Source organism: Scaptodrosophila lebanonensis, unplaced genomic scaffold (assembly GCF_003285725.1).
Source record: "Scaptodrosophila lebanonensis strain 11010-0011.00,11010-0021.00 unplaced genomic scaffold, SlebRS2 tig00000142-arrow-arrow-pilon, whole genome shotgun sequence".
In the NCBI taxonomy this organism is placed as follows: Eukaryota; Metazoa; Arthropoda; class Insecta; order Diptera; family Drosophilidae; genus Scaptodrosophila; species Scaptodrosophila lebanonensis.
In genome coordinates, this window is record NW_022060589.1 from 988352 (window position 1) to 1015317 (window position 26966).

At 40.0% G+C, this 26966-nt stretch overlaps 1 protein-coding gene and 1 non-coding gene across 2 annotated transcripts in view; one reads left to right on the plus strand and one right to left on the minus strand.

Moving 5' to 3' along the window:
• LOC115629329 (homeobox protein cut) overlaps positions 1-26966 on the plus strand; it is a 112245-nt gene that overhangs the window by 66484 nt on the left and 18795 nt on the right. Inside the window, exons 2-3 of the mRNA XM_030525778.1 lie at positions 451-1710; positions 26472-26965. Of these exons, the coding sequence (XP_030381638.1) occupies positions 451-1710; positions 26472-26965 (1754 nt within the window). The remainder of the gene's footprint in view (positions 1-450; positions 1711-26471; position 26966) is intronic.
• On the minus strand, positions 5852-5923 carry Trnag-ucc. Its single transcript has one exon. It is a non-coding gene; the product is annotated as a tRNA-Gly (tRNA).

Consider the following 26966-nt stretch of genomic DNA (forward strand, 5'->3'; position numbering starts at 1 on the left):
AACTTTTTCTAAGCCTTTTTTCCAAGTCTATATGAGTGTGTATGTGTGTGTATGTGTGTGTTGGCCAAAGTTTTGCAACGTATTAATTTGGCTAAATTTAACCCGTAATGACTTTAAAAGTAAAATTAATGAGGGTCGATAGTGGCAGGCTAGGTTTGAGGAGCTCGGCAGGGGGCAGTTTGAAAGTTGCTGCCAGCATATGCGGCTGACAGGCCAGTGTGGCTGAGGGTGGGCGCACATTTTCCGGATACGGCAGCACACACCTAGAAGCAATGTGCACTCGTATATTAGAGTATGTGCTGCTTAGAAAAGAAAACATTTCTTAAATCTCATCTATGTAGTATTTGTTAAATAGTTTATAATTTAATTGAGTTGAGAGTGGGGGGTCACCACAAGTTGTTCAACATCTTCTCACCCCCCCTGTCTTTCCGTTGTTTGTTTTTCTTGCAGCGCGCAACACTAGCCGAGAAGGAAGTGAACACACTGAAAGAGCAACTCAACACAAATACGCCCAGCAGTAATAACAGCGACGATAATAACAGCAACACAGCAGCAGGACCAGCAGGACCTGGTGGTGCAGCAGCTAGTGACGAAGAAGCAGCAGCAGCAGCAGCAGCGGCTGTAGCTGCAATTGGAGCAGAGGCTGCTGCCGTTGCCGGCAATCCCAACGATACGGACAGCGAACGCAAGCTGCTCAATAGCGTTGCAGCGGCGATTACGCTGCATCAAAACGGCGGCAATCTGCTGGCCACCAACACACCATCACCATCGCCGCCATTGCTCAGCGCTGAGCAGCAGCAGCAATTGCACAGCAGCCTGCAGCAGAACGGCGTTAACGGGTGCCTCAATCCAAAGCTCTTCTTCAATCACGCTCAGCAAATGATGATGGAAGCGGCGGCTGCTGCTGCTGCTGCAGCGGCTGCAGCTGCGGCGGCTGCGCAACAACAACAACAGCAACAGCAATCGCCAATGCATTCGCCCACAGGTGCTGCTCCAGTTGGGGCAGCAACACCTGCCCCAGCAACAACAACAGCCACTGGCAACACACAACAGCAACAGCAGCAAATCGGTCGTGATGTTGCTGAGCATCAAACAGCGAGTGGCAACAACAACAGCAGCTGCAACAATGTTGCCGGCGCTGATGACGATGAAGACGATGATGATGAGGATGTATCGATGCATTCGAATATGGCGCATGCCGATGGCGATGAGGACGATGACGACGAGCTCGAGGAGCAGGCTGTGGAGCAGGAGGATATTGAAGCAGCTGCCACTGTTGCTGCCGTTGCCGCTACTGTTACTGCTGCTGGTCCAGATGCCAGAACTGACAACAGCAATGAGCATATTGCGGATGATGTGGCAACTCTGGAACATCAGCAACAACAACAACAACAACAGCACAATGAGTTGGATGAAGCTAGTTTAAATGTTAGCAATAATCACAATACCGATAGCAATAATATCTGTAGTCGAAAGAACAGCAACAACAACAACAACAGTCTGCCACAACATGTTGCACTGCGTGATAATAATGATAATGAGCAGCATGTGGCCAGCGCTGAGGACGACGATTGCACCAACAATAACACTAACAACAACAACAACAACAATGAGAAGCGCAAGAAGCGTAACGCCAGTAATAACAACAACAACAATAATAATAATAACAACAATCAACATGCTGTTTTATTAGCTGCCAAAGATAAAGAGGTAAGTGATGCAATCAATATTTTCAAGTAAGCCCAATATTTTAGCTTTTAAAACAAAAACCATTCAGTAGCTCTGAAAGTAAAGTAGAGAAAGGGGTCACCAAATATTTAGCTGTTAAGCTTTACCTCCATGAACCAATGGTGTCTGCCAAGCCTCGTTCTCTGTGTAACATACATTCTCAGTAAGCTACATAGTAGCTTACCCATTTACCCTTTGGGAGATATAATTACACACTTCCAGAATCTTAAGCCTGTAATTCGAAATAAATCGAATTACTTTAATAAGCTAAGCAGCTGCAATTTGGCATTACTATTTCCTTGATCAATCAACAACTATTCTGAAAATTATATAATTTAGACCCAATTCAAGCTCCACTTTAAGCTTGTTCTTTAATTCAATAGACTGCGCCCAGGCATCATCGTTCACGCTCTCTATGCAAACCCCATGGCACACAATTACCCGGCGCAATGAAATGTAAAACCGTTAAGATTAGACAAACGTTTCTGGGCCACCAAAAAAAAAGTATAATATAAAAAAAAAAATCTGAGAAAAAAGGGCAAAAGGAGTGAAAGCCTAGCCAACAAAAATGCCAACCGCAGACGATGCCGACGCACGTCCGACTGACTGACCGACCGAAGGACCGACCAGTAGGACGGTCGTACGCACAATTGAGAAAACACTTACACAAATAAACAAAACACCCCTCAAACCCCCTCCACCCACCCTTGCGCACTTTTCTTGTAATTTTCTAGCCAAACACAGCAAAGCAAAGAGAGAAACAACACAAGACAGAAAAAATTCATGACACTACTATAAAGACAGCTACAATCGACTATGGCATGCTCTATATGCATACATATATTTGCTCAATAGACTAATTTTTCCTATGACAGCTGTATCATACTGCCTCAGTTGACAAATATCTAACACACATTAGTCTGTAGCAGGCTAAAAGCACATTTGAGGTCGCTAGCCCCAATAGCTTTCTAGAACCAAACGTTCATACAGTCGAACAGTCGACAGGCAGCAGGCAGTGCATGGCTTATCCAAACAGTCCACAAATTTATACACAACTGAGTATCCTTCGGGTATCCTAGGGTATAACAATGTAGCCAAGGAATGTACAATGCGGCGGCGGCAACGACCACCGGACTGTTGCGCAAACAAATGAGCGTCGTTCGCATCCCACGCAAGCCAAAAAAAAAGGACTTTTGACTTTTTCTTTACACGCAGACAAGGGAACGATGTCGACGACGACATTGGCGAAGAAAGAAGGAAAAAATGCAAGGGATTTGCTTGTTCTATGCAAATAGCAGTGGAAAATGGGAAAGAAAAAAAAAAAAAATTGAAACACACAGGACGGCAGAAATGCAAAAAGTTAAAACGAAACTTTTTCCAACACTTTGACTGAAGGTCGAGTGAGGGTCGCGGCTGGGGGTCTTCTACAACTGATTGGGTCTGGGGGTGTAAAGTGATATCATTAAAATATTGACAAGACAATTTTTACGCCTACAATTTGTTGACTGCTTTGTTTACATTGTTGGTGTTGGTTGGCCTGCTGCTGCTGTTGTTGTTGTTATTCTTATTGCTGTTAAGGGTAGGCTGGGCATGGTCCTTGATTGCCGGCAATTGTTTGAATGCGTATTATGAGCGAAGAAAGAAAAAACAAGTAGGCATTTGATTATGATACTACATAGCAGTAGTGCATGGGACATGAACTTCAATTGCATTTGAAACCCACACTACTAGAAGTTTGTCAAACTTTTGTGACATTTTCAAAATTGTGAAAGAATTATGCGTCGGCCGGGAATTGAACCCGGGTCAACTGCTTGGAAGGCAGCAATACTAGCCACTATGTAGGTCTCCCTCCCTGGTATTTGCTGCATGGCCTGCTTCGATTAGACTATTGTTCCGAACAAGCCCTAACTTTGCATTCGTTATATTATCGTTCATTATCTCCCTCTACTCAATCTCTTATCTTTTCACTTGCAATTTCTTGCTTTTCTCCATTTCCATTTCTTTCTCTTCCCTATATTTTGCCATTATCGTTGTCTTCTCGCTTGTCTCTTATTCTTTGTACGTTCCACATCCTTTCTTCAATTTCGATCACGCTTTTGCTTTTCTTTCTCATTTCACATTTTTTTCTGTTAATTCTCCTTCTTTCTTTCTCTTTCTCTTTGTTAATTCTCTATCTATTCTATACTCGATACTTATTATACAAATATCTCTCCCGTTCTCTTAGTATCGTGCTGAATGTTCTTATTCTTCCACTTACGGGGGTAAAGCCTTTGCTGTCTTCCTTCATCTTTTTTGTCGTAAACCAAGCGTTTTCCACTTCGCTTCTTTTACATCTCAATCTTTCTTCACCTCTCTCTCTATCTCTCTCCTCATGTCTTACTCCTTCTCCGCCTCTCTTTTCATCTCTCACTCTTTCTCCATCTCTCTGTCTCTCATCATTATTGTCATCCCTGCAATCTTCCTCTTCATCTATTTATTTATCCTAAGATTTCTTCCCTTCCCTTATCTATTAACCAACTGGCATATCCCTCTTTTTCTCTCTCCCTTTCACCTTTCTCTCATATTATTTCTACGTGTATCAAGCTGCTTTATAGAACATGAAGCTACCTATTCTATTGCTTAAAACGTTTCTTTGTTGCACCTTCAAAATGCATCGCTCCGTAGATGCAACGCACCTCATTCCCAGTCCCTGACTCGTACCCCCAGTACCGAGCAGTTCCTCCGTTGCCTTGCCACGCGTTATCATCTACAAGTATCCAAGGCATTTTCTAATTTCTCTAATGCAAACAACTCGCTCGCCTGGCTGTTGCTCTTGCCGTTGTTTACATTGAATGATTGCTTATCGCCAGCCGGCTGCACCCGGCACCCAAACGCCGTGCAACCCTTCCAATTGCAATCTTTGGCGTGGGCGGGTGTTGTGGATGTGTGGTTTTGTTGTTTTATGGCACCGTTAAGAAAGCGTCGCAAAAGTAGCAGGCAACCTGCTCCATGCCCTCCAGTCCCCTGCAGTCGCTCCATCGCATTTTAACATCAATCATTATCATTTGCCATTAAGTGCAGCAACATCTTCTTCTGTTGCAGCATCTTCATCTTTTAAGCGCCATTAGCAACCCCTAGGTGTTGTTGCACGTGCGAAAAGCCCCAACCTTGGCCAACGTTGTGTTTTCTTTAATGTTTTTATCACTTTAAATGGGAGTGGATGTGGGAGTGGGAGTGGAGAGACCCCACTCCCACCCCCCTGTGCAAGATTCCATTTCCAAACCACATTTGTTCGCTTGTCTTCTGCCACTTATTTGCCTCTTGCTTTTAGCTGACCCGCCCCCCCAGTCGCTGCCTTTTATTTTGCGCGCGCATTTCTTATTTGAAATCCATTAAAAGCTATTTTTGCAATAAATGCAATGCGGCAGAGGTAGAGGCAGCGGCAACACGAGCTGCGGTAAATGATCATTATTATTATGCCTCTAGCCCGTCAAAGCATCTTTCAATGTTTAATAGCTTCGTCGTCGGTTGTCGTGCGTTCGAGTTTTGGATTGTGGGTTGACTGGATGGGTGGCTGGCTAGAGGAAAGGGAGCGGTTATACCAATTTTTTGTTGTTGTTTTTGTTGTTTTTTTTTTTTTCAATATGCCAAATGCGCGCACTCAGCCTGATGGGCTTTTCGGCTCTATTCGACTCTGCTCATTAGTTTGATTACTGTTAGCGCACTGTTAAATAACAGCCTCTCCGCCTAACAGTCTGTTGTTTGTCTCCCTCGGTCTATAGGTCGTCGTCTGCCTGCCTCCTGACAGCCAGTCAGCCAGCCAGCCTGTCTGCCGACCAGCTGTTGATAAATGCCAGCAGCAAATGCACTCGACTGACAACTAAATCACTTATGCCTGCAAAGTTGTTGTTGCCGCCAACGCCGGCGGCGCCACAGATTTATCTGTTACACATGTTCATAAATATGCGACAATATTTTCAGAGACATTCTCGCTCGCATTTGAAACAAATATGAATATGAATGCCCGAACTTGGAAGCACGAACTTCCAATGCACTAAACAATAAAACTAAACTACCTCTATCTTTTCAAAAAAATATATAAACACAGTTTCCAATCAATGTTTTAGGAAAAAAATGTAATTGCTGCGTCGGCCGGGAATCGAACCCGGATCAACTGCTTGGAAGGCAACTATGCTAACCACTACACCACCGACGCCTCTCGAACTTCAGCAACTTTGCCCCCAACTAGTGTTGCTAAACGACAAACACAAAGCTCCATTTCTTAGTTGAAAGCTAAGCTGATATATGTACTACAAGTATATGATTTTGAAAATAGATTTCGGCAGGCAGCATCAAAATACTAAAGCAGAGCTTTAAACGCTCGCTTGAACACTTCCAAAGCAAACAAATTATCACCAAATAATCTTCATTAGAAGCTAAAGTCAGGAGAAAAGTCAAAGCTTTGGTTAAAGCTGAAGCATGGAGCATCACTTAAATGTTAAGCAAGCCGATCTTATCTGTCCAAATTAAGAATATAGACTTCCCATTGTAAGATGAAATTAGGCAAGAAGTCAATGCAAAGATCGGCTTCGAAAATGCCAAAGATGATGCAAAGCGTGTATTGTAATTAGAAAAGTTGCATCTCGAATTCATAATTCGGCGTACTCCCTGTTTGCGAAGCGTATTGAAAATGATCGACAGCAAAAAAAAAAAAAAAAAAAACCAGTAATAATAATAATAATAATGTTAAATGGAATTGCAACAGTTGTTTGTTGTTAGTGGCAACGTCGTCGTCGTCTTTTCTGTCCAATTTTGTGTTAGCAAGCAGCTCCTTTGGCTCCTCCAACTGCATCATCATCATCATCTGCAGCAGCAGCAGAATCATGATGATGATCATCAACAGTAGCTGCTCTCCGCTATATGTTTATTTATCTTGGATGTGGCCGGCGGCGCGTGTTTATTTTTTCGCAGAAGTGCCTTTTCAATTTTATAGACAAGCTGGCAAAGTGCATGACATGGAGAGAGACTGGAAACAACAACAACAACAAATACAAGCTTTTAAAAATAGATTTACACACACACACACACACATGTATATATTTCTATACATACTATACAAATATTTACATACCAACAACATATATAGTGTGGGGGCAACTATGGGTTAATGCATGAGCAACTGTTGACAATTTTCAGCACGCAAATTAATAACAAATTAGCATTAAATGCTAATAGTCAAGTGAAAGTCCGCTTCCGTTCAATACAGTTTATTCTCCTTTCTCATTTTTTTTTTAATTGTAGTTTTTAGTTTTTATTTTGACAGAAGCAACACGTCGCCGGTGTTGGCGTAGCTATTTATTTTTTATGGCTTAACCAAACAAAAACAAAAAAAAGTGGCTAACAACAAAAAGCGAAAAAAAAGTTATGCAAACAAATAACGAACTAATTGGTATACTCTGACAAAGAGTACGATAGTTTTATGCTCTACTTTATACGCCTCTGCCTATTTGAGATAAAATGAGTCTCTAAGGCGCATGTTTGCATGTCTGTCCCTTAGCTTGACAGAGCTGGGGATATAGAACGCCATTTTTCACAGCTTATCCCGTCGACTGCTTCTTAATATTATATCGAATTATGTAGTAAGCCAGTCAGATCGAACTATACTATAAAAAAACAGTCATGTGACCAAACTGTGCTTGCTATAAATACTTACTCATAACTTGTACACTAAAGAAAATGTGTTGATGAGAAGAGAACAGAAAAACAACACTTTTATCTAACCACAAATGGGAACTTTAACTAAATCAGCTGACTACTTGTATAAGCTATAGTTTTATTTGTGAAATATTACCGCAAATATTTCGCAAGTGTGTATACTTTTCGGTTTGCCAGAGATAGTGTTTTCTTTTCTTTTTTTAAATTCCTTTGTTTGAATGCCAAAATGTGGAAAAAAAAATTGAATGAACAGCCATAGAACCGCAATTTTGTTTTTCTATATAGTACATGCTACATATACTATGTGTATATATATGAGTATGTGTGTGTGCGTGTGTGTGTCGGTTTCTGTGGCTTTTGTTCTGCGGCAGCATATTTTTTATCGCCTAGTTTGTTTATCGAATTTTAGCATATTTATTTTATTATTATAACTTTTTTCGAACAATAACAAAAATACACAGAAATATAAATACATTTTGTGTTTTTTTTTTGTTCAGCTGACAAGCTGAAATCAATTTTGTTTTATGTTTTTTCTCTGCTACTGCGGTTAGTGGCTAGTTGGTTGTTGGTTGTTTCATTGCTTGATAAGAAAGTACAAAACCGAAAACCTCCAAAGTCAACAGCAACAGCAACATTTTGAAACTGAGTAATGCGGGCGATAATTGTTTAAAGCTGAACGTTTCTATTGGCCTTGGGTTTAGAAAAGTGCGAAAATGCAGAGCAAGTTTTCGAGCTAATCCAACGATATATTTGATTTTGGGCTTCTAGTTTGGCTGAGAAGACATTCATTTAGGCATCCAACAGAAATAAATCAACATATTTTAAACAATAGATTGCTTGTCCTATAGTATGTATTTATAATTTCTTGACAACAATTTTAAATAGATATGAAAACAAATTTCAACAAAATGCTCTCATAAATTAAATCGTGTTGATCTTCAAAGCAGACCACATTAAATATGTGGCATATATTTTACACAAAAAAAAAGAAAAAAAGACCGTGTGACTGCGCCTTTCACTTACATTTCTTTTCAATACTAATATAATCGGTTCTGTGCCAGCTTATACAAATTGGAAAGATACGAAAATCAAGAAGTTTATGCCTTAAATGTTGGTGTTTCGGGGGTCAATTTAAATACTATATATTTGACATTTTTCCATAATAATAATAAAATAATAATGACATACATAGATTTCTAATACAAAAGCACTTAGCTATTAAAATATTACATATAAAAGGATGATTATGTAACACAACAATTATAAACTTTCGATAGCAATAATATTGTAAGATATGTGTTATATTCCCATTCATCCACAAATCCATTTCCTCATACAATCATTGACAGCCTTCGCTCTCAAATACAAATACAAATACAAATTCAACTTCAACCTCAACCTCAACGTCACCCTCGCCCTCATTGACAAGCACTCATACGAGTAGATGCCTTCAATGCACATTGACCAGCATAAATGCCCATTTGTGTACATACTCGTACATATAGTAGTAGATAATCATAATTTCCATGCACAAATTCGATTTGTGCTTATCATCGCGTGACTGCACGATGAGCATTTCGCTGCTGTCGCTTCACAAATTTTCAATGATGAGCTATCAAAAATATATTGCTCATTTTGACTGATGGCTTTTCATAGCCAACAGCCAACTAATTAGAAATTAAGCGCGAGCTGTTGCTCACAGACATATGCACACACACATACATATAATAATATATAAATACATACAAATATAGATATGTACTATAAGTATGTGTGTTGCACACTTAAAACTGTTCAATTGTTGCCCCTTACTTTATATGTTTGTCCAGTTGGTGACGCGCGCACCGAATAAAAAGTTATAGAAATATGACATCCATGCCGCCACAAATGTAGAATGCTCTTTACTCTCTATATGAGCACCAACAGGATCTGTCTCAGCCTCTCAATAGAATATACTACATACATACCTATTGCTAGCTACATTGTAAATTCAAATTGAAATACGCAAATGTCCAGAAAGTGTTGTCAACAAGTTTCAAGTCTCCAACTAAAAAAGCTTTCGAGTCAAAGCAGCTCAGACATGCAAACATTTCGACTGCTCATGTATGTAGTTGAACTCAGTTGCAATTGGCAACCCTAATATGGTTATGATGCAATGTTTGTGTTTAACATTTTTCTATATTTTAGAGTATAAATACGTCACGCTTGTTGCCACTCATAATGCTTGCTAACTTAATCAAACGAACTATTGTGAAGTGTGTAATACTTATTAGTTCCCATTGTCATTTTGGTAACACTTGGCTTAATAAGTGCCTATGCGAAACAATGGAATTTATTTTTCGAAATTCAATTGGAAAATACATTGACTGTCTAACGTATGTTGGACTTATAATATCTTGGAATGAGAAGAAATGGCACATGCAGAAATTAAAAGAAAGGGAAGCAGACGCAACAACAGCAAAAGAAAAGAAAAAGCCACAGAACAGCTGTATATACAAACATTATCGACTAACACGCATACCTAAATACTTATGTATATGGGCTATATAATCGGTTGGGCAATCGGTGCTCTGTCGCTGTTGCTTCTTGCCGTTGATGACGCAGACAGCGGCAATGTTGATAGCGCAACACCAACAACAGAAACAAGTGATCAACAAAAAACTGGAAACGACTTTGGCAATCAATAAACGAATATTCCTCAGGCGACAAATAGCGGTCGAAATATTTGATTACGCCGCTCAATTTTTGTTGCTTTCCATCTATTAGATTTGTGTTCCAAATTAATACACAATTCTTATAATTTATGTGCTACAATGTATTGTTGTTGCTGCTTGATTTGCGGATTATTTGAGATAGAAACAATATTAAATAGACTCAATTATATTGGCGATTATAATTTTAGTATGATTTTTTTCAATCGAAGCAAAAGTTCTAAACAGCGACACGTAGTATTTAGAATTGGTTTCAAACTGCAAACTCAGCATCAACGGCAACAAAAATGTTGCAGCCAACAGAGGTATGTTGCGTGGGGATAGCAGCAACATCAAAAATGTTGCAAACTAATAGCTATCAGGCATTTATCAGTTAAGCAATTAGGCAAAAATAATAATGGATTAATTAGTTACCAACTATTGGCAGCAAATGCCAATTATGTATTTTAAAACCTCAATAATAAAAACAAATAATTTGCTTTGTGTATATGTAATTAATAATTTTGTATAATTAAAAACTTTGCAGTTCCTTAACAAATAGCCGCAATAGAAATAAGGTTCCATTTCAGCTTGGAGTTCAAACAGAACCATTTAAGCCCATTAAAAAAATTGTAATCGATTTCTTTGATATGAGTCATGAGCATTGTCCTTTGTCTTGTGTCCAAAATTCAATAAAACATTCTAGAAAACTCGATTAAAGTGCGTCTGAAGTTTTGCAAATTCTCTTGGTGTTGATTACTAAAGAGATACATGTTGATAAGCTCAACTGCCATGGTGGCCAGCAACATTGTTGCCAATTGTGCAGCACAATGTTGCCCACAATGTTGCTCTCTTTCGCTCGCTAACTCTCTCGCTTTGCGCTTTCGCCAATCAACGTGCGATCTGACATGCAATATGCAATCGATATCGATTGGTTGCTGCGGCCACAAAGGCTTGATTGACTGATAAGTTGTTGTTGTTGTTGTTGGACTGCGTTTGTTGTTGTTGTTGTGGTTGTTGCTTTTCGTTTTCATTAGATTTAATTCAAACATTAGTGCGATTATTATTTGCTGTGCCATGCGCTGGCTGCTGCTGCTTGTTCACAAACAAACACAATCGCAATTATTCAATTCAAATCAATCAACCGCAAATCGTACACACACAAATATTGCGGGACTGATGGACTGATAGACTGATAGACGGACATCTGAACCTACACTAGACATTGAGCTTAGTTAGGCTGGCTGACTGCCTAGCTGGCTGGCTGAATGCAATGATTTAAGTTGCTGCCATTGCTGTCGTTATCAACGTACCGACTGCTACTACTTATTTGTATTTGTATTTGCTGTTGCCGTTGCTGATTAAACTGAACAAAAAAAAAAAACACAGTCATTGTCATGCACACACACACACGCAGACACAGCACAGACACGGGCACACACTCGTAAGTCAGTCGAGCGCTCGAGGCCTGCGCGTTCGACCAATTGCGGATAAATTCAATTTATTTATCGCATATGGATTTTGATCAGCTCGCTCGCGCAAGTGAACGTTCAGCGTGTGTGGGTGGAAGGGGGTGGATGATGGGGCGGGGCGGGTTGGGGGGCTGTTGTGCTGGGGGGAGTCGCACAATTGACCGAACGACCGATCGCCTGCACTGCTCGACTATATAAATGGCTATATACTTGTAGTTGTCATATGCCTGTGGAAGCGAGTTGGCGATAGTTGCTTGCTTCGTGGGCATTATCATCGCTCTTCTTGCTATTGTTGTTGTTGTTGTTGTTGTTGTCTTGTACATTGACTGATTGTTGATTGCTGTCTGTTTATATATACATACATATGTATGTACACTTACCCGCATATATACATACATATATGTATGTGTAGCCGTATTTTTGCGCTTACTGTTTGCTATTGCTGTTGTTGTTGTTTTTGTTGTTGTTGTTGTATGGCAAATGGCGATTTTGATTTTTTTAAATTGATTATTTCCTTATTTTCGTGTACTACATAGTTATTGCTGTTGTTTTTGTTCTTATTGTTGCCGCTATAGTGCTTTATAGCTTTATAGTAGCTGTGCTGGTTCAGTTCGGTTTTCTCGTTGTGTGATTTACATTCAATTTATAGTCATTGCCATTGTTGTTGTTGTTGCTGTTGTTGCTGTTGTTGTGCATTTGGCTTATGCGACCAGAAGCTGCAACAACAACAAGAACACTATAACCATGACACATAAAGTATGTCGCAGCATAATAGTATTGGTGTCTCTAATATTCCAATTCTAAAGGACAACTATTGGACATAAGTACTGGCCCCTTTTTCAATAGATAATTGAAAGCAATAGTGCCGTACATATGTATAGTCTTTAAACATTTCAAATATTTGTATAATATCAGCTATGGGGGAAATGGGGCTATCTTTAATGATAACTTCTTCCAACTATACCATCAATCCCTCAAATGCTTCAGATAACTCGAATCTTATTTAATGTAGAAGCATTTCTCATCATCTCTTTTCATCTTTGATTTATTTATTTTCTTTTTTTTTTTTTTGCTTACAGGTAAGCGACCAACACCATAGCAACAACAACAACTTGCAAATCGTAAGTAAAACCCAACTATATTCAACATCCAGCACTTTGCGAGCAGATGACCGACAACAATTCTGAACAATCTGTCTTAATTAACTGCTTAAAAATGCATTTTCCACTGAGCAGCCATGAGTGTGTAAAACGAAGCCAAAGGCAAATAAACAAAAATTATGAAATAGCTTAAAATTGATGAGCATCTAGAATTAGCAGATTTATTAAACAGTCAGCCAGTTCTGCAATTAGACGAATGCGTGTGAATAATTCGCACAAATCCGTGCCAGCTGATTTATGTTCTACAAATATGTTTCTTGGCCACTGTACGAGGAGTGTTCATTACATTAGCTAGCTAACGAAATTTTTAGTTTATTCACAAAATTGTCTCAAGAAGAAAAAAAAGAAGTTAGGATGTTTGTTGAAGCTGCCTCTGATGCAGAATAATAGGATTCAGAAATCCTACTTGGAGAACGTTTTGAAACTGCTTGTTCAGACTGCAATTCCAATTTAGAAAAAACAAAGTTATCTCTTCAAAGATGCAACTTCTTATTGGATTTTGCTGATATGTGTATTTCAAAATATCTCTGCATTACCGAATAATAGAAGCTTTATAAATTTAATGTAGAATCTAGCTTTTTTGTCAATATTTTGTTCCCTTTAGAGCATACGAACGAACCTAAAGCCACGAATACTTTACAAACTAGCCTCGTTTGTGTGTTATGAGTGCATGTGTGTGTATATATATGTGTGTGTGTGTGTGTGTGTTTGATTGCCATTTTGGGTGGGTGGGCGCCGTCTGGGTGCCATGAGAAATCGTGGCACGTTGGCCAAAACTTGTACTCATCAATTTTGGTCAAATAAAAAATAGAAAACTAACTAACAGCTGTGTCCCCCTGCTATGTAAGCGTTTATACGCTCGCACATACTAAGTATATATGTATATATCCATTAGTGAGTGTGCATGTGCGACTTAAAATTGTCAATTTCGATTTTTAGTTTAGCTTGTCGTGCAATTTGTCAAGGTGTCCAAGTTGGTGTTTGTATCTGTGTCTGTGTCTGTGTCTGTGTCTGTGAACGTCTGAAGGCATTTTGGCCAGCAATTTGGCTGACTCTTCAATTCAAGTCAATTATAAGCATGAACGGAAATTTAACATTTCAATTAGCACATGCTAGATGAATTGGGCGGCCGGCCTTCTCAAGCACTCTCCCCTCGGCCCCATCTCAATAAATCAAAATGAGATTTTACATAAATTGTGTAACATGAAGAAATTGGCAAAACATTGCCTTGCCACTGCCTTGACTTGACTTGGCTATGCCACAAGTTGCACGCTCCCACGGCCAATGTTGCAAATCATCAAACAAATAACTATTTTTCCAGCATTATTCAATTAATTAAATATGCATTTTAATTTATTGCTCAGCTCATTTGCCTAAGCAGCAAAAAAAAAAGGCAACAAAAAAAGTGAAGAGAAGAGAAGAAACGAGAAAAAAGCTTCACACAAGAGGCCAGCAAAAAGTTTGTGCAACAAAAGCGAATGTTGTTGTTATTGTTGCTGTTATTGCTTGCAGTTATTATTGCCATATTGCACATTTGTTTGATTAGCGTTTTTGCTTCTTTTGTTTGTGGCCTTCACAGCTCTGGCTTCGACTACGTGTGACAGTCCAAAATGATTAAAACTAATGATAATGATAAAGCGACAAAGTCGGAAAGTGTGAATGCGCATAGATAGTTACTACGATTGTTATTATTATTATTATAGTAGTATGTATGTATTGTGCTTGCAGTTTACGAGCAGCAGTTAAATCTCTATCTACAGCTTTATCGCCATCGTGCACAGCTTTAGATTGAAGCCATCAAGCCGGAAATAGACAAAAAGAAAGTTGAACCGCAATTAATTTAGACAATTGATTTCTAATTGAAATTTCGTCACTACCCCTCGCAATGAAATTTGATGAAATGTTGCTGCTACTGCTGCTGCTGTGCCCATTAAAAACATTATTATTGACGCCCTGCTCTGCATTTAAGCACCCAGGCATCAGCTGGATATTGACAGCTGGACATTTGGGGGAGCGTTTTAGAGCAGCCCATCAAGGACAGGCTAAATGACTAGCTGACTGACTGGCTGGCTGGCTGGCTGGCTGGCTGGCTAGCCATTAAAAAAGGCTAAACGTAAAAATCTTTCATTTCGGCCAACAATTGCAGAGCCCAGAGCCGAGACGCCAGCACCACCAACACTCCTCCACTGCACAGTGCTTGGTCTGCCTTTAATTAGTTTGCTACGCTGTCACTTCAATTTTGACGCAAACCCCACAGAGCTGGCCTAGAGAGGCTGGGGTGTACGCAAAAAACGCGACATCTTCATCATCATCGTCGTCTTCAACGCAAATTACGCGTCGTCGTCAAAATAATTGCCGTGGGTCGGTCAAAAACGAGCAGAGAGCACTCCAAACCCAGACAATGGTGGGCAATTGGCAAAACGGCTGCCAAAATGTACACAGATCTTTGCAAAAGCATAAGGTGTTCGATTTATAGCTATAGATTTCTATAGAAATCTCTAAAAACCAGGCAGTAGAAGCCTCTTTAAAAAAAAATATCAATAATAATGTTGTTTTTTTTTTTTGCTCAATATTTATTTATGCTTTTATGTTTTTAGCTTTCTATAAACAAAGTAATGCCTAATTTTGGAAATGCAAATAACATTGAATTCTCTGATAGATCTGCACGACTCTAAATTGTCATTTGATATATTTTTTATTAATTTTTTATTCGTTGTTTAATGCTTAAGTTAATGGCTTACTTTTGTTATTTTTTGTATTATTTTTATTAATTTTTTTATTCGTTGTTTTTTGCTTAAATGTATGACTTACTTTTGTAATGTTTACAATTTTTCGAAAACTCAAAGCTTGGCCCACTGTGCGGCCTTAACTCTCTGCCCCATCAGTCGGGCAATTAAAATAAGCTGCGCTCTTTTTTTCACCCCAGCTGCTCTTTTTCTAGCCACTGCTCCCGTTGTTGTTGTTGTTGTTGTTGGCGTCTAGCCCGCTTACTTTTTAGCTTCCTTCTAACCACGATGACAATTTTTTATGCATATCATTCGCATTCCCTTCCTCACACCTCTCCATGCACTCAGCAATTGGCATTTAGTATGCGCTAATAGAAATGAAATTGTCATCAAGTTGAGCTTCAGACCATCATCATCATCATCATCATCATCATCGTCATGAACAACAACAACAACATCATAATTATGTTCATCATCGTAGTTATCGTCGCGTTGGCCGCAGTCTCGCAGCCAAAGTTAATCGATGAAGAGACGCCTGCAGCAAATCCAATTAGAACTTGGCGCTTCGAATCAAATTACAGCAACAACTCAACTAAGCGAACATCTGTCCAAAGCTCCCTCCCCCCTACATCCAGCTATACACCTTCCTATACTATAAATCTGCCTGCCTCGGAGTCTACCGGAACATCACAATCTTGAATTACTTATTTGCCTGCCTACCTTGTCGGCATTTCGACTTTGTTGTTTAGAGCTGGCGGTCTCTCTTTAAAATCGAAATCAATAATAAATTGGCATATCATTTGACTGTTGCTGTCTGTAGAATTGAAAGAATGTCAATATATTTTATGTTGCTGCTCCGCAAATGCAACGCGTGTCGCAATATACAGTCGCATATTTGTTTATCAATTTCGCATTAAACGTTGGCTTGCCTGTGTTTGCCTTGCGTGTCTGTCTGTCTGTTTGTTTGTTTGTTTGTCCGTCCGTCCGTTTGTCTGTTCTCATACACACACACACACACACACACTCACAGAGAGGCCTTGCAGCTGACAAACTGGCTGACTGACTGACTGACTGACTCTGATTTATTTGCGTGACCACAGCACGGCACACCCAACAAGCAACTTGGTGTCCCCAAACCGCCTCGGCTTACGTTAACAACAGCAGGCGGACAGGCAGGCCTCAGACATTTCCTCGTAAGTGCATGCAAATTTTCTACTTTTTATCATCCCCCCACCCCTCGCTCTATCGCTCTATAACTCTGCCTGAACAAGCAATGTCAACGTCATCATTATAGTCAACAGTTTTTTTTTTGGCATGGGCAGCACACATTACGCATACGCCACGTGTTAAAGTTGACTTTAAGTAGCTTTATATGTCCAAGTCTTCCCCCCCCCCCGCTCCAATACCCCCAAAGCTTAAGTCGTGATAGGGATAGGGAAGGGGGAGGGGGTGGATAGGGAAAAAAAGTGTATTTCATGCAAACAAAAATACAATTTCATATTTGTGCAGAGCATTGTTTTTTCTTTTCTTTGCACAACTTGGTTTTTTCTATTTTGTATTCGACAATATATCGTACACTGACTCACCCACACACCCACACGCCGAGCGCTGATTATGCCCTTTGTGGCAAAAAAAAAAAAAAAAAAAAAAAGGACATTCAACATAACAGCAAGAGGAAGGAAGTTGAAACCATTAGAAAATGCCAACGAGTGGTCCAAAGTGGTGGGCGGGCGCGAGGAACCCGTCTAGAGGTCGCTTGGTCTCTCTGCTATATCTATGCATATTACTCGTCCGTCTCGCTATAAATATGTCCATGTGTGTGTGTGTGTGTGTTTGTGTGCAAGTCCTTAACGTTATTTGACGTTTGTACCCAGGGAGAAAGAGAGAGAGAGAGTGTGTGTAGGGAGGCGAGCAAAGGAGAGAGATACGTGTATTAAGGTGTTGTGCGCTTTTTGTTTTTTTGGGCAACACAGCCCGCCGCACACACACACACACACACACACACACACACAGACACAGAGAACCACAGCCGGCATATTCATATTTTGCCATATCTATCAGAGCGATGTTAGAGGCTTCCGGACTGAGCTGAGTTGGGCTTGATGGAGGGGGCTTGGCTTGGCTTGGCTTGGCTTTGCTTACGACTGTTTGCTAGAGATGTTGATTGGCATTTCATTTGGAATCTGGAGACTGAGACTGGGTAGCCTGGAAGCTTGGCAGATTGGCAGATTGGGCAGCTGTGGGCAATAAGACTGACTGGGTGTAGGAGAGAGCGCAGGTATATTGATGCGGGCCTTTGCCAAACAATGAGCAAAAACAAAACAAAATGCACAACAGCAGAAAAAGCTGAACAACACCAACAGCAACAACAACAACAATAAAACAAAAAAGGCGGTCTCATAAATTATTGTCTAGACTATGATTTTAACGTTTTTTGATTATGAAAGCATGGTCGCGCATCCTGCCCCCACACTATACGAGTATGTGCGACTTTTTGGGCCACATTTTTGTATATATGTGCGCAATATATAAAATAAAAATCGCTGGCATAACCTTTTTCATATATATGTTGTACTGTTTTTTTGTGTTGATTTTTTTTTTTTGTGTTTGTATTCATTTGATGAGTGTGTGGCACGCTGGGCTGGGCTGGACTGGACTGGGCTGGGCTGGGTTCGGCTGCGTGTAGATATCATATCAATAAGCAAAAGGATTAGACATGTGACTGCCAGGGCAAGCAAGCACACACAACGAAGCGCCCAACCCTCGCATTATCATTTTGGATCGGCCTCGACGTCGTCGACGTCGACGTCAGCATCAGCATCAGTCCTTACTGCTTTTGAGTGCTTATCGCGTCCGGAGGTGGCCAAATTTTTTTGCCCATACATCTCTACTCGTATATATACATATGTACATATATTTAAATGTTGTGTGTGTTTGTGCCAAAAATATGAATAAAAGTCAAGCTTCTGGGGGGACAGCGGTTTGAGTGGCCAGACAATTATTAAGCAAAAGTTTAACGAATTAGAAACAAAACATGCGAACGACGGCGAATGTGGCCGAGTGGACATTTGGGCACGATATAAAGGGCTGCCAATGGAATGGAATAGAATAGGATGAGCAGGACTGGACAGGACTGGACTGGAGTTAAGCTAAGTCAGCGATTTTGATGAGAATATTAAAGTGGTTGCTCAAAATTCTAAGAATAACTGATGATCAAGAAACAGCTATAATTAATTTGAAAAATTTTAAAATAGAAAGTTTTTTTTTAAATTCTTGTCGCTCACAATCAGCGAGTCAGAGAAATTAATGATGTTCTTAATTTTCTCTAACTATTTTATTTTCCTTTTCTTATTCTTTGCTCAATCGAATTTTCACAAAACCCAATACATTTCATCAGCTTCAATCGCAAAGAAGAAGCTGAGAATTATTCAAAAAATTAAAATAAATAAATAATAAAGAACGAAAAGCAAAGAAAACACACAATTATCTGCTTAAAAGGCATAGTTTAGGTAAATGTTTCGATTGCCAGGAGCCAAGTAGCAGTCGAAGTCGAAGTCGAAGTAAAAGACAAGCAATCAAGCAACAAACGCGGCAACCGAACCGAACTCATTCGCATTGGCATTCACATTTAAAGTAGCAGCGCACCACCCACCACAACCACCCACCGCAACCACCCACCACAACCACCCACCAACACCCACCGAGCACGCACAAAATTGTAAAATTGTAAAATTGTACTCGTAGACAATAAAATCGAAACATAAATCGAAAATTGTAAAATTCTAATAAGAAAATGCGGCGCGAAAGGGTTGACTCCAGTGCTTTGGCACTGGGAATTGTAAAGCTGTCAAATTTTAATTACAAAACTTTATAATCCAAAAAATACAACAACAACAACAAGAAGACGCACAAAAATATATATGTACTTGTATAAATACAGAGAATTCTCGCTCTCGATTCATTGCTGCCAGCCACTCGCACTTCGCTGCCACGAGTAGTACAACAAATCAATTCAATAACTCCTCAACCCGTTGTGTGTGCGTAAATGAATGACTGTTTGACTGACTGACTGGATGGCTGACTGGCTGGCTGAATGGCTGCTTCCATAACTGTTTGACTGTCTCACTGATGAAATGCGCATTGGTGGCCCTTCCCCTCCCCTCCCCTCCCCTCCCCCATCGACTTCGACTTCCACTTCAACGTCAACTTGAACATTTTTGATTTATGCCTTTGATTTGTTGTAAATTGCCAAGTCGGTTTTGGTGGTTGGGTGAAAGCGAACCAACCACCCAACCCCCTTCCTCACAATCCTCTCCGGCTGCTAAAAATTTACAAATATTGAAAAATTCAGGCAAATTACCTGCGTCCGCCCTTAAAGCCATCAAATGGTTGCCATTGAATCTATAGAAATGGCTTCGAACAAGCCGATTGCTTTGAAAGGAATATCAGTACTCATACAGGAGAAATAAAATAACAATATAGCCTAAAAGGGTCTAAAAAGGACAATGAATACTTTTCAAGAAATGAATGCACCTCCAAGTAGAGGAACAATTACTATATCCAGCATATCCTATTACTGTGCCTTATATGTGTTCGCTTATCTGCAATTAAGCTTAAGGCTGAATTTTAAATTAAAATAGACTTAATGCAACTTATGAGTGCATTCACAATTTAAAGTTTGTGCATTCATTTTCATTTTCAAGCGCCAAGAATGCATCGCTTTTCAATTCAGACTCAATTGCTTGCTTCCACAAAAAAAAAGCTTGCTATTTGCTTTCGTCCTTTGTTGCATGCAAATCGTCAACTTGGGCATTGCCCATAGACAAAATGCCTTTGGCATAATGCAACACCAGTAACAACAACAACAACAACAACATCAACAGCAACAACGAAAATGGCGTCAAAGCTCTGGGGTGCACTTTGACAAGCGAGCTGATGCTCTGTCCCATCTACACAGTCGGCCTTCCTATTGCTCTCAGCTTTAGCTGCTGCTTTAAGCTTGAAACAATCAAAAATCAATGGCAAGCCAAAGGCAACAGTAACAACAACATCAGCAAAAAAAAAAACAGAACGTTGACAACACATTGAGACGTTGTCTCTGCCGTTTGCTTTTACACTCATTTGTCTTTTGGCTTTTTACAAAAAAAATTAACAGCAACACACACACACAGAGAGAGACACAGACACAGGCACACTTCAATTGCAATCTTCAAGCCCCCAACTCGAATATAACGAACTAACGCTGGCAGACCAAAAAAGTAACCCCTTTTATTTGGCCAACATCATGTCGCTGCGAGTCTTTAATGTGCTCGCCTGCCTGCCAGCCTGCCAGTCAGCCTTTCTGTCTTTCTGCCCGCTCCGTCTCAGCAAAGCCATCTCTACACACACATACATAGACATATATATATGTATATATTCATATACATGTGCATATACGTATGTAAATATATATATATATATATATATATTTTAAAATTTTTCTGCCCGAATGAGTTTTAATTCCTTTGACGGTTGCTTTGGCATTGCCAGCTGACGGCCTAAAAGGCTGCTACAAAAAACTGCGCCCACGCACACAAACACACATTATGAATGTGTGTAAGTGTGTGTGTGTGTGTGTGTATGCGTGCGTGTCTTTGATTGCTTATTGTTAATTTGTATTTGTGTATTGGTCTTGTGTGCCCGTGAGCCCTTCTGAGGAGATGCCGCTGATTAAACCCTTTTTTTGCATAGCTATATGAATGTAACAATCAAACACACACACACACAAGCACAAGGATACACGCACACATGCGCGCTGCCTTTATTCCTTTTGGCGTTTTATGACCAAACCCGCACCCTCCCCGGTAGCTCCCGCTCTTACACCTGCCACTTGTGCTCAACATCGTTATCCTCGTTCTCTTCCTTTTTAGCAACGTCTTTTGCCTTCGAGTGTTTATTATTGTTGTTGTCTTTTGTTATTGTTGTTGCTGTTGTTGTTGTCAACAGCATGTGCGTGTGTATTGACTGCTTTGTCAATTGTTTGGGCCGCTGCCAACGCTAGCATCAGACGCTGCTTGGCAATTTTGTTAATTACAAATCGTTTGCTTTTAGCTCTATGCTAATGTCTCTGTCTCTGTGCCTGTGCCTGTGTCTGGGCCTGGGCCTGGGCCTGTGCTTTCGGCTCAAGACAGTCGCTATATGTATACTCGTATGTATGTTTGATACCTTCATGTGTGTAAGTAAATATGTGCATGTGTGCGTGTGTCTATTTCATTTTGCATAACTTACGCAACTTCTTACCCAACACTGGAGGCAGGCATTCAACCAAACCGACAAATCTAAAAAACCAAACATCAAACTACTAGCATATGAATCGGGGTTGTTGTTTTATGTTCACATACATGCGATATTAAGATATGTCCGCATAGTATACATTTATTGTAAATGGCATTTATCGATATGTGGAAATACGTTTTGTGTATGAAGAGCCTTGAGAATAGTGTCCGGACATTAGAGTGCTGCATGAATTGACAGTTTATGGTTGAAGCAGGTTGTTCACTCACACATGATAATTCAGTTCATTGGTTTATATTTAGAATATAAACTTTTAATTAGCAATTTATGCAATTTCATTCATTTTTCTTTACATTGTATGTGTGCTTGAATGTTTATTGTTTGATCATTTGTTGATCACATTCGAGTCAAAGTTAAGTCATAATTTGATTTGTATTTTTTAAACATTTTAAACATTTTTTATGAATTCATTGAGTATATTACCTATATGGAGACTCACTTTTAACCGACTTATAAAAATGGAGGAGGTTCTTAAATCGACTGTATTAATGTTTTTTTTTTTTATTTAATTAGTTTCGAATCACTTATATTTCACAAACACGCCATTTATTCATTGATTCATTTCTCCATTTCGTAGTATGCATATGGGCTATAAATGAATAAATGAAAGAATATCTCATCAACTAAAACATCATTTATTTAAAATATCAGTTCCATCAACACCCGACAATAATCACTTAAAGCACTCAAGGACTAACTTACTATGAAATCTTGGCCATCATCTTCCAAGATATCTCATTTGTAGCAAGCTTTTATAACTACTAGGCAGGTGTTTTATAAATTCTAAATGGATTCTAAATTCAGAATGCTTGCAAAGCTCATGGGTTCTCATCCACTGCCACTGTTTTCCCACTGCTTGTCAAACTTCTAAAATACGTATACATATGTATGTGTGTGTATTTGTATGTCCGGTCCAGTCCGGTCCCCAGCTCTCGCGCGCTTGCCAACTTTGGCTACATTGGTCCATTGTGCGCCATTAAAAAATCGTGCAACAACACAAAAATGTAAATTTTCATAATTTCACAGTCAATACAAACTCTCTCTCTCTTTCCCTCTGCTCCTGCTCCTCTTACTTCTCGTCACCATCACCCTACTTCCTTGTGTGTTAAAAATGTTTAAACACTCTTCTCTCGGCACTGCCACAACTCATAGTTTGTTTGATTGTTGTAGTTCCTTTACACGTACGTATTATACAGACCCTGGCCACAGCTTCACAGCACGTCCTGCCACCCCTCCCCGTCCGCCCGCACTACTCTTCCCCATGCCATTCAGCACTCCTTCAGCTCTTCAGTCATCCATCCAGAGCCCTTGGCAAAGTTTTTGGCGCAAGGGTTGAAAATGATTTTGGTGCGCTGTCGAAAATCCAAAAGTTGATTTATCGTTTTAATATTTCTTCGCATGGCGAACACAACCAACAAATAAAATGGCACACAAAAATCTAAATGACAGTTTTTGAAGTGTAGTCGAGAGTTTAGTGCGGAAAGTCTGGGCATTGCTGAGCACACACCCACACACCCACACACACACTCATTACACACAGACCTACCCAACACTATATAAATATGCACAAAAATCAAGTCATCTATAATATTTGCCTAACAAGTTAACAGCGACAGGCGTTGCTAACAATAAGAGACTTCAGTTGTGGCTGCAACCGAAACTCTTGTGTATATATTTGTCTAAAAAAGTGTGCGACAGATGCCACAATGTTGCCAAATTTCACATTCGCTTTAATTAAGCTAGTGTTGGAGTCAAAAATTAAAGAATTACAGTAACTTCAGTAATCTGTTTTAATAAATCCATTCGAATACTTGCAACAGAAGCTTACTTTCAAAACCAAATTTCTACGCAAGCTCAAGAAGAACTAGAAAAATATTTTTGTTGAACAAATAAATACTTTAATCATCAATGGGTACAGTTGCGTCAACAGTTTTAGGTTAGGATCCACAGAATTGCAGCTGGAACTAACCGATAACAGTTTTGTTTTAATAAAAAAGAATTATTTGAGTTACAACTAAAAAGCAGTTCCTTCACGCAATATAGTTTCTATTTCCCAGCAGTCAGTTCAAGATTTATCAAATATTGGTACAGTTGCTTCAGTAGCTATTTGAATCGCTAACGATATGCCATTTTCTGATGAGTAAACAATAAATTGGCGCAGCAATCTATAAAATCAAATAATAGTTCCCAAATAGTTTGTAAATAGTTTCATTTGTTTCGTTGGACTCTGTTCTATTCTCCACTCATTTAACTGCGTATGTACAGTTATCTACTGGCACAGCAATGGCAGCATTATACCGGTATTCGGCTCAGCTCAAGTGTCATGCCACATGTGTCTTGGCTTGCCAAAGAGACAACAAATTGCCACCCTTAGCTGCTTAACAAACCCTGACACAAACACACTCGCCTCCCTCCCTCTCTCCCTCCTATTCGCCATGCTAATTGCGTTTATTTAACAAAACAAATTTTTTACTTCTATGTTTTTTGTTGTTGTGTATTTTGTTTTGTTTTCTTCGTCTTCGGGCTTCTGGTCTTCTCGTCTTCTGCTGCAAAAATAAATAAATATATATATGTATGTGTGTATGTGTACAAAAAAAAGGGTGACTCAATTGAGTTTGCCAGCATTTAGCAATTAGACAGCATGTGGCAGGAGAAGATAAGGTGTCTATGTGTGTGCATGTGTACGTATGTGTGTGTGTGTTGGCAACAAATTTTTATGCAATTAATTTGAGTCGTCATCCAACGACGACGCTTCGTCTTGTCATGTCTCAGGCTCAAGGCTCAAGTTTTTCTTCAACTGACAGGGTTGTTGCTGCAGACAACCACGCCTCCTCCTGCTGCCGCCACCAAACCCCTGCTCCACGATATATGCTCGTATGCTAATGAAAAATCGAACACGCACAGCTCCCAACCCTTTCGCCCCACTTCCCCGCCCTGCCTTGGACGTATGCCCGCCTTTTGATTGATAATAGAATTAACTGCTTGCTTGCCTGCCGCCTTTCTAGCTGCTTAACATTTTTTGGCATGACAATAAAGCAGGGGAACCCCACCTCCACACATACACACAAGCGCACACATGTTGTTTATGCGTTTTTAATGTCAATTAAGTATTATTGCATTGGTAACATGTGTAGCAGACCTCATATTTCATGGCCAATAAAAATCATAATCCAAATATGGGCGCACTACCTTGACTCGACTCGACTCGACTCAACTTGACTTCAGTTATAGTTTCTGGTTTTATTGATAAAATATGCGAGGTTTCCCTATGTATGTATATACATATATATTTTTAGCATATACATTGTCGTCGATTAATTTTCCAATCGACTTGCTCACATGTCCCGAACATGCTGGGTCGCATACAAATAACAAAATGACACGCAAAATTGTAGTTAGAATTATGTTGATTAGTTGATGCCATAGTTGATTTGCATGGCAAGACAGCGAGGGTCGCAAAAACACATAAATTTATACTCTACTATGCCCGCATATATCGGCATGATTTCGATTTTTCCTTTATTATTATTTTCTTTGGTTTTTTTTGGTTTTGTTTTGTTATCAAGTTTTTGCCTTTTTGGCAACTTTTGTGTGTTGTTGTGCACACATTCTTCCATTTACGTCAATTAAAAACCGCGCCATAAAATTTATTTTAATCACATAATAACAAATACACACACACACACACACACACACACACAAGCACACACCTGTCAGACAGAGGTTGTTGTCATTAAAAAATTTTGTTGCATACTGCGCGGCGCTGCCAAAAACTTTGCCTTGTCAACTTTTGTGTGAGTCGGTGTGTGTGTGTGTGTGTGTGAGTGTGCGGGGCGTGCGCGCACACACATGCACACATGAGAGAGCCTGACATGGCGTTGTCGACGCACTTAAGAAAAATTCCCTTGTCAAATTTGCCAATTATCATATTTTCATCAAACAAACAAAGTTCGGAAAACTCGAACCCAGCGTTCTTTGCCGCTCTACCTACCTATCTACCTACCTACCTGACGACGACGACGACGACGACGCGTCTCTGTCTGTGGCTGTCTCTGTGTCTCATGCTAGCGGCGGGGGCGAGGGTGGTTGCGACTATGGCTGTGGCAGTGGCTGTGGCACTGCGTACCAACAATGTATGCCACATCAGTCGCTGGCAATCAGAGCCGCCGTTGTGGCAAAGCCAGCGTCGTTGTTAATTTTATTAAAAATTATTTTATAACTCTCGAACTTTCACACACACACATACACATACATCAGAGCAGACAGACACATGTTAGCATTGTTGTTGTTTAATTATTGATGTGCACAATTACAAAAATGGCAGCAGCAACAACAACGCGAATGCAACTGAAAAGTTTTTTGGCAAAGTAGTGCCCAACCGACTAACTGACGAACTGACGAACTGCCTGACTGAAGCACTAATATGCATAAAGCTTGGCATAAAACCGCAACAAACACAACAACAACAAAACAAACACTGCACTGTCTTATTGGAAAATTCATTTGCAGCTGGCCCTACCTATAAGCTACAGAGAATTCTTATTTAAATCATAAGCATCGCCATTAGTTGCTCTTTAAATGAGCAGCACATATCCGTACTATACTTGTATTAGATCTTTTGTTTAATCGCCCTAATCACATCGAACTCCATCTTCTATTTTGTTGCAGATTAAAGCACTTTTGGATGAGTTGCAACGCCTGCGCGCACTCGAACAAACCCATCTGGTACAAATCCAACGCCTTGAGGAGCATCTGGAGGTGAAACGTCAGCATATAATGCGCTTGGAGGCGCGTCTGGATAAGCAGCAAATCAATGAGGCATTGGCCGAGGCCACAGCGCTAGCAGCTGCCGTTGCTGCCACAAATAATAATAACAACAACAACAATAACAATAGCAGCAACAACAATGTTGATGGAGCACCAGACAACCAGGTTAACAACGATTTGGCCGTAGTATCCAAATCATCTGAGCTACCAACCGAAGACAACGATGCCCACATGATCGATGAGGATGAGGACGAGGAGGACGACAATGCCCTCAATGAGCTGCACAGTGAGCAGCAACGGGAACAGGTGCCGCAAACCGAGGACGACGCCGATATGTTGAGTGTGGCACATGGAACGGACAGCAACAGCGAGATGAAAATCAAAAAGGAGCACCAG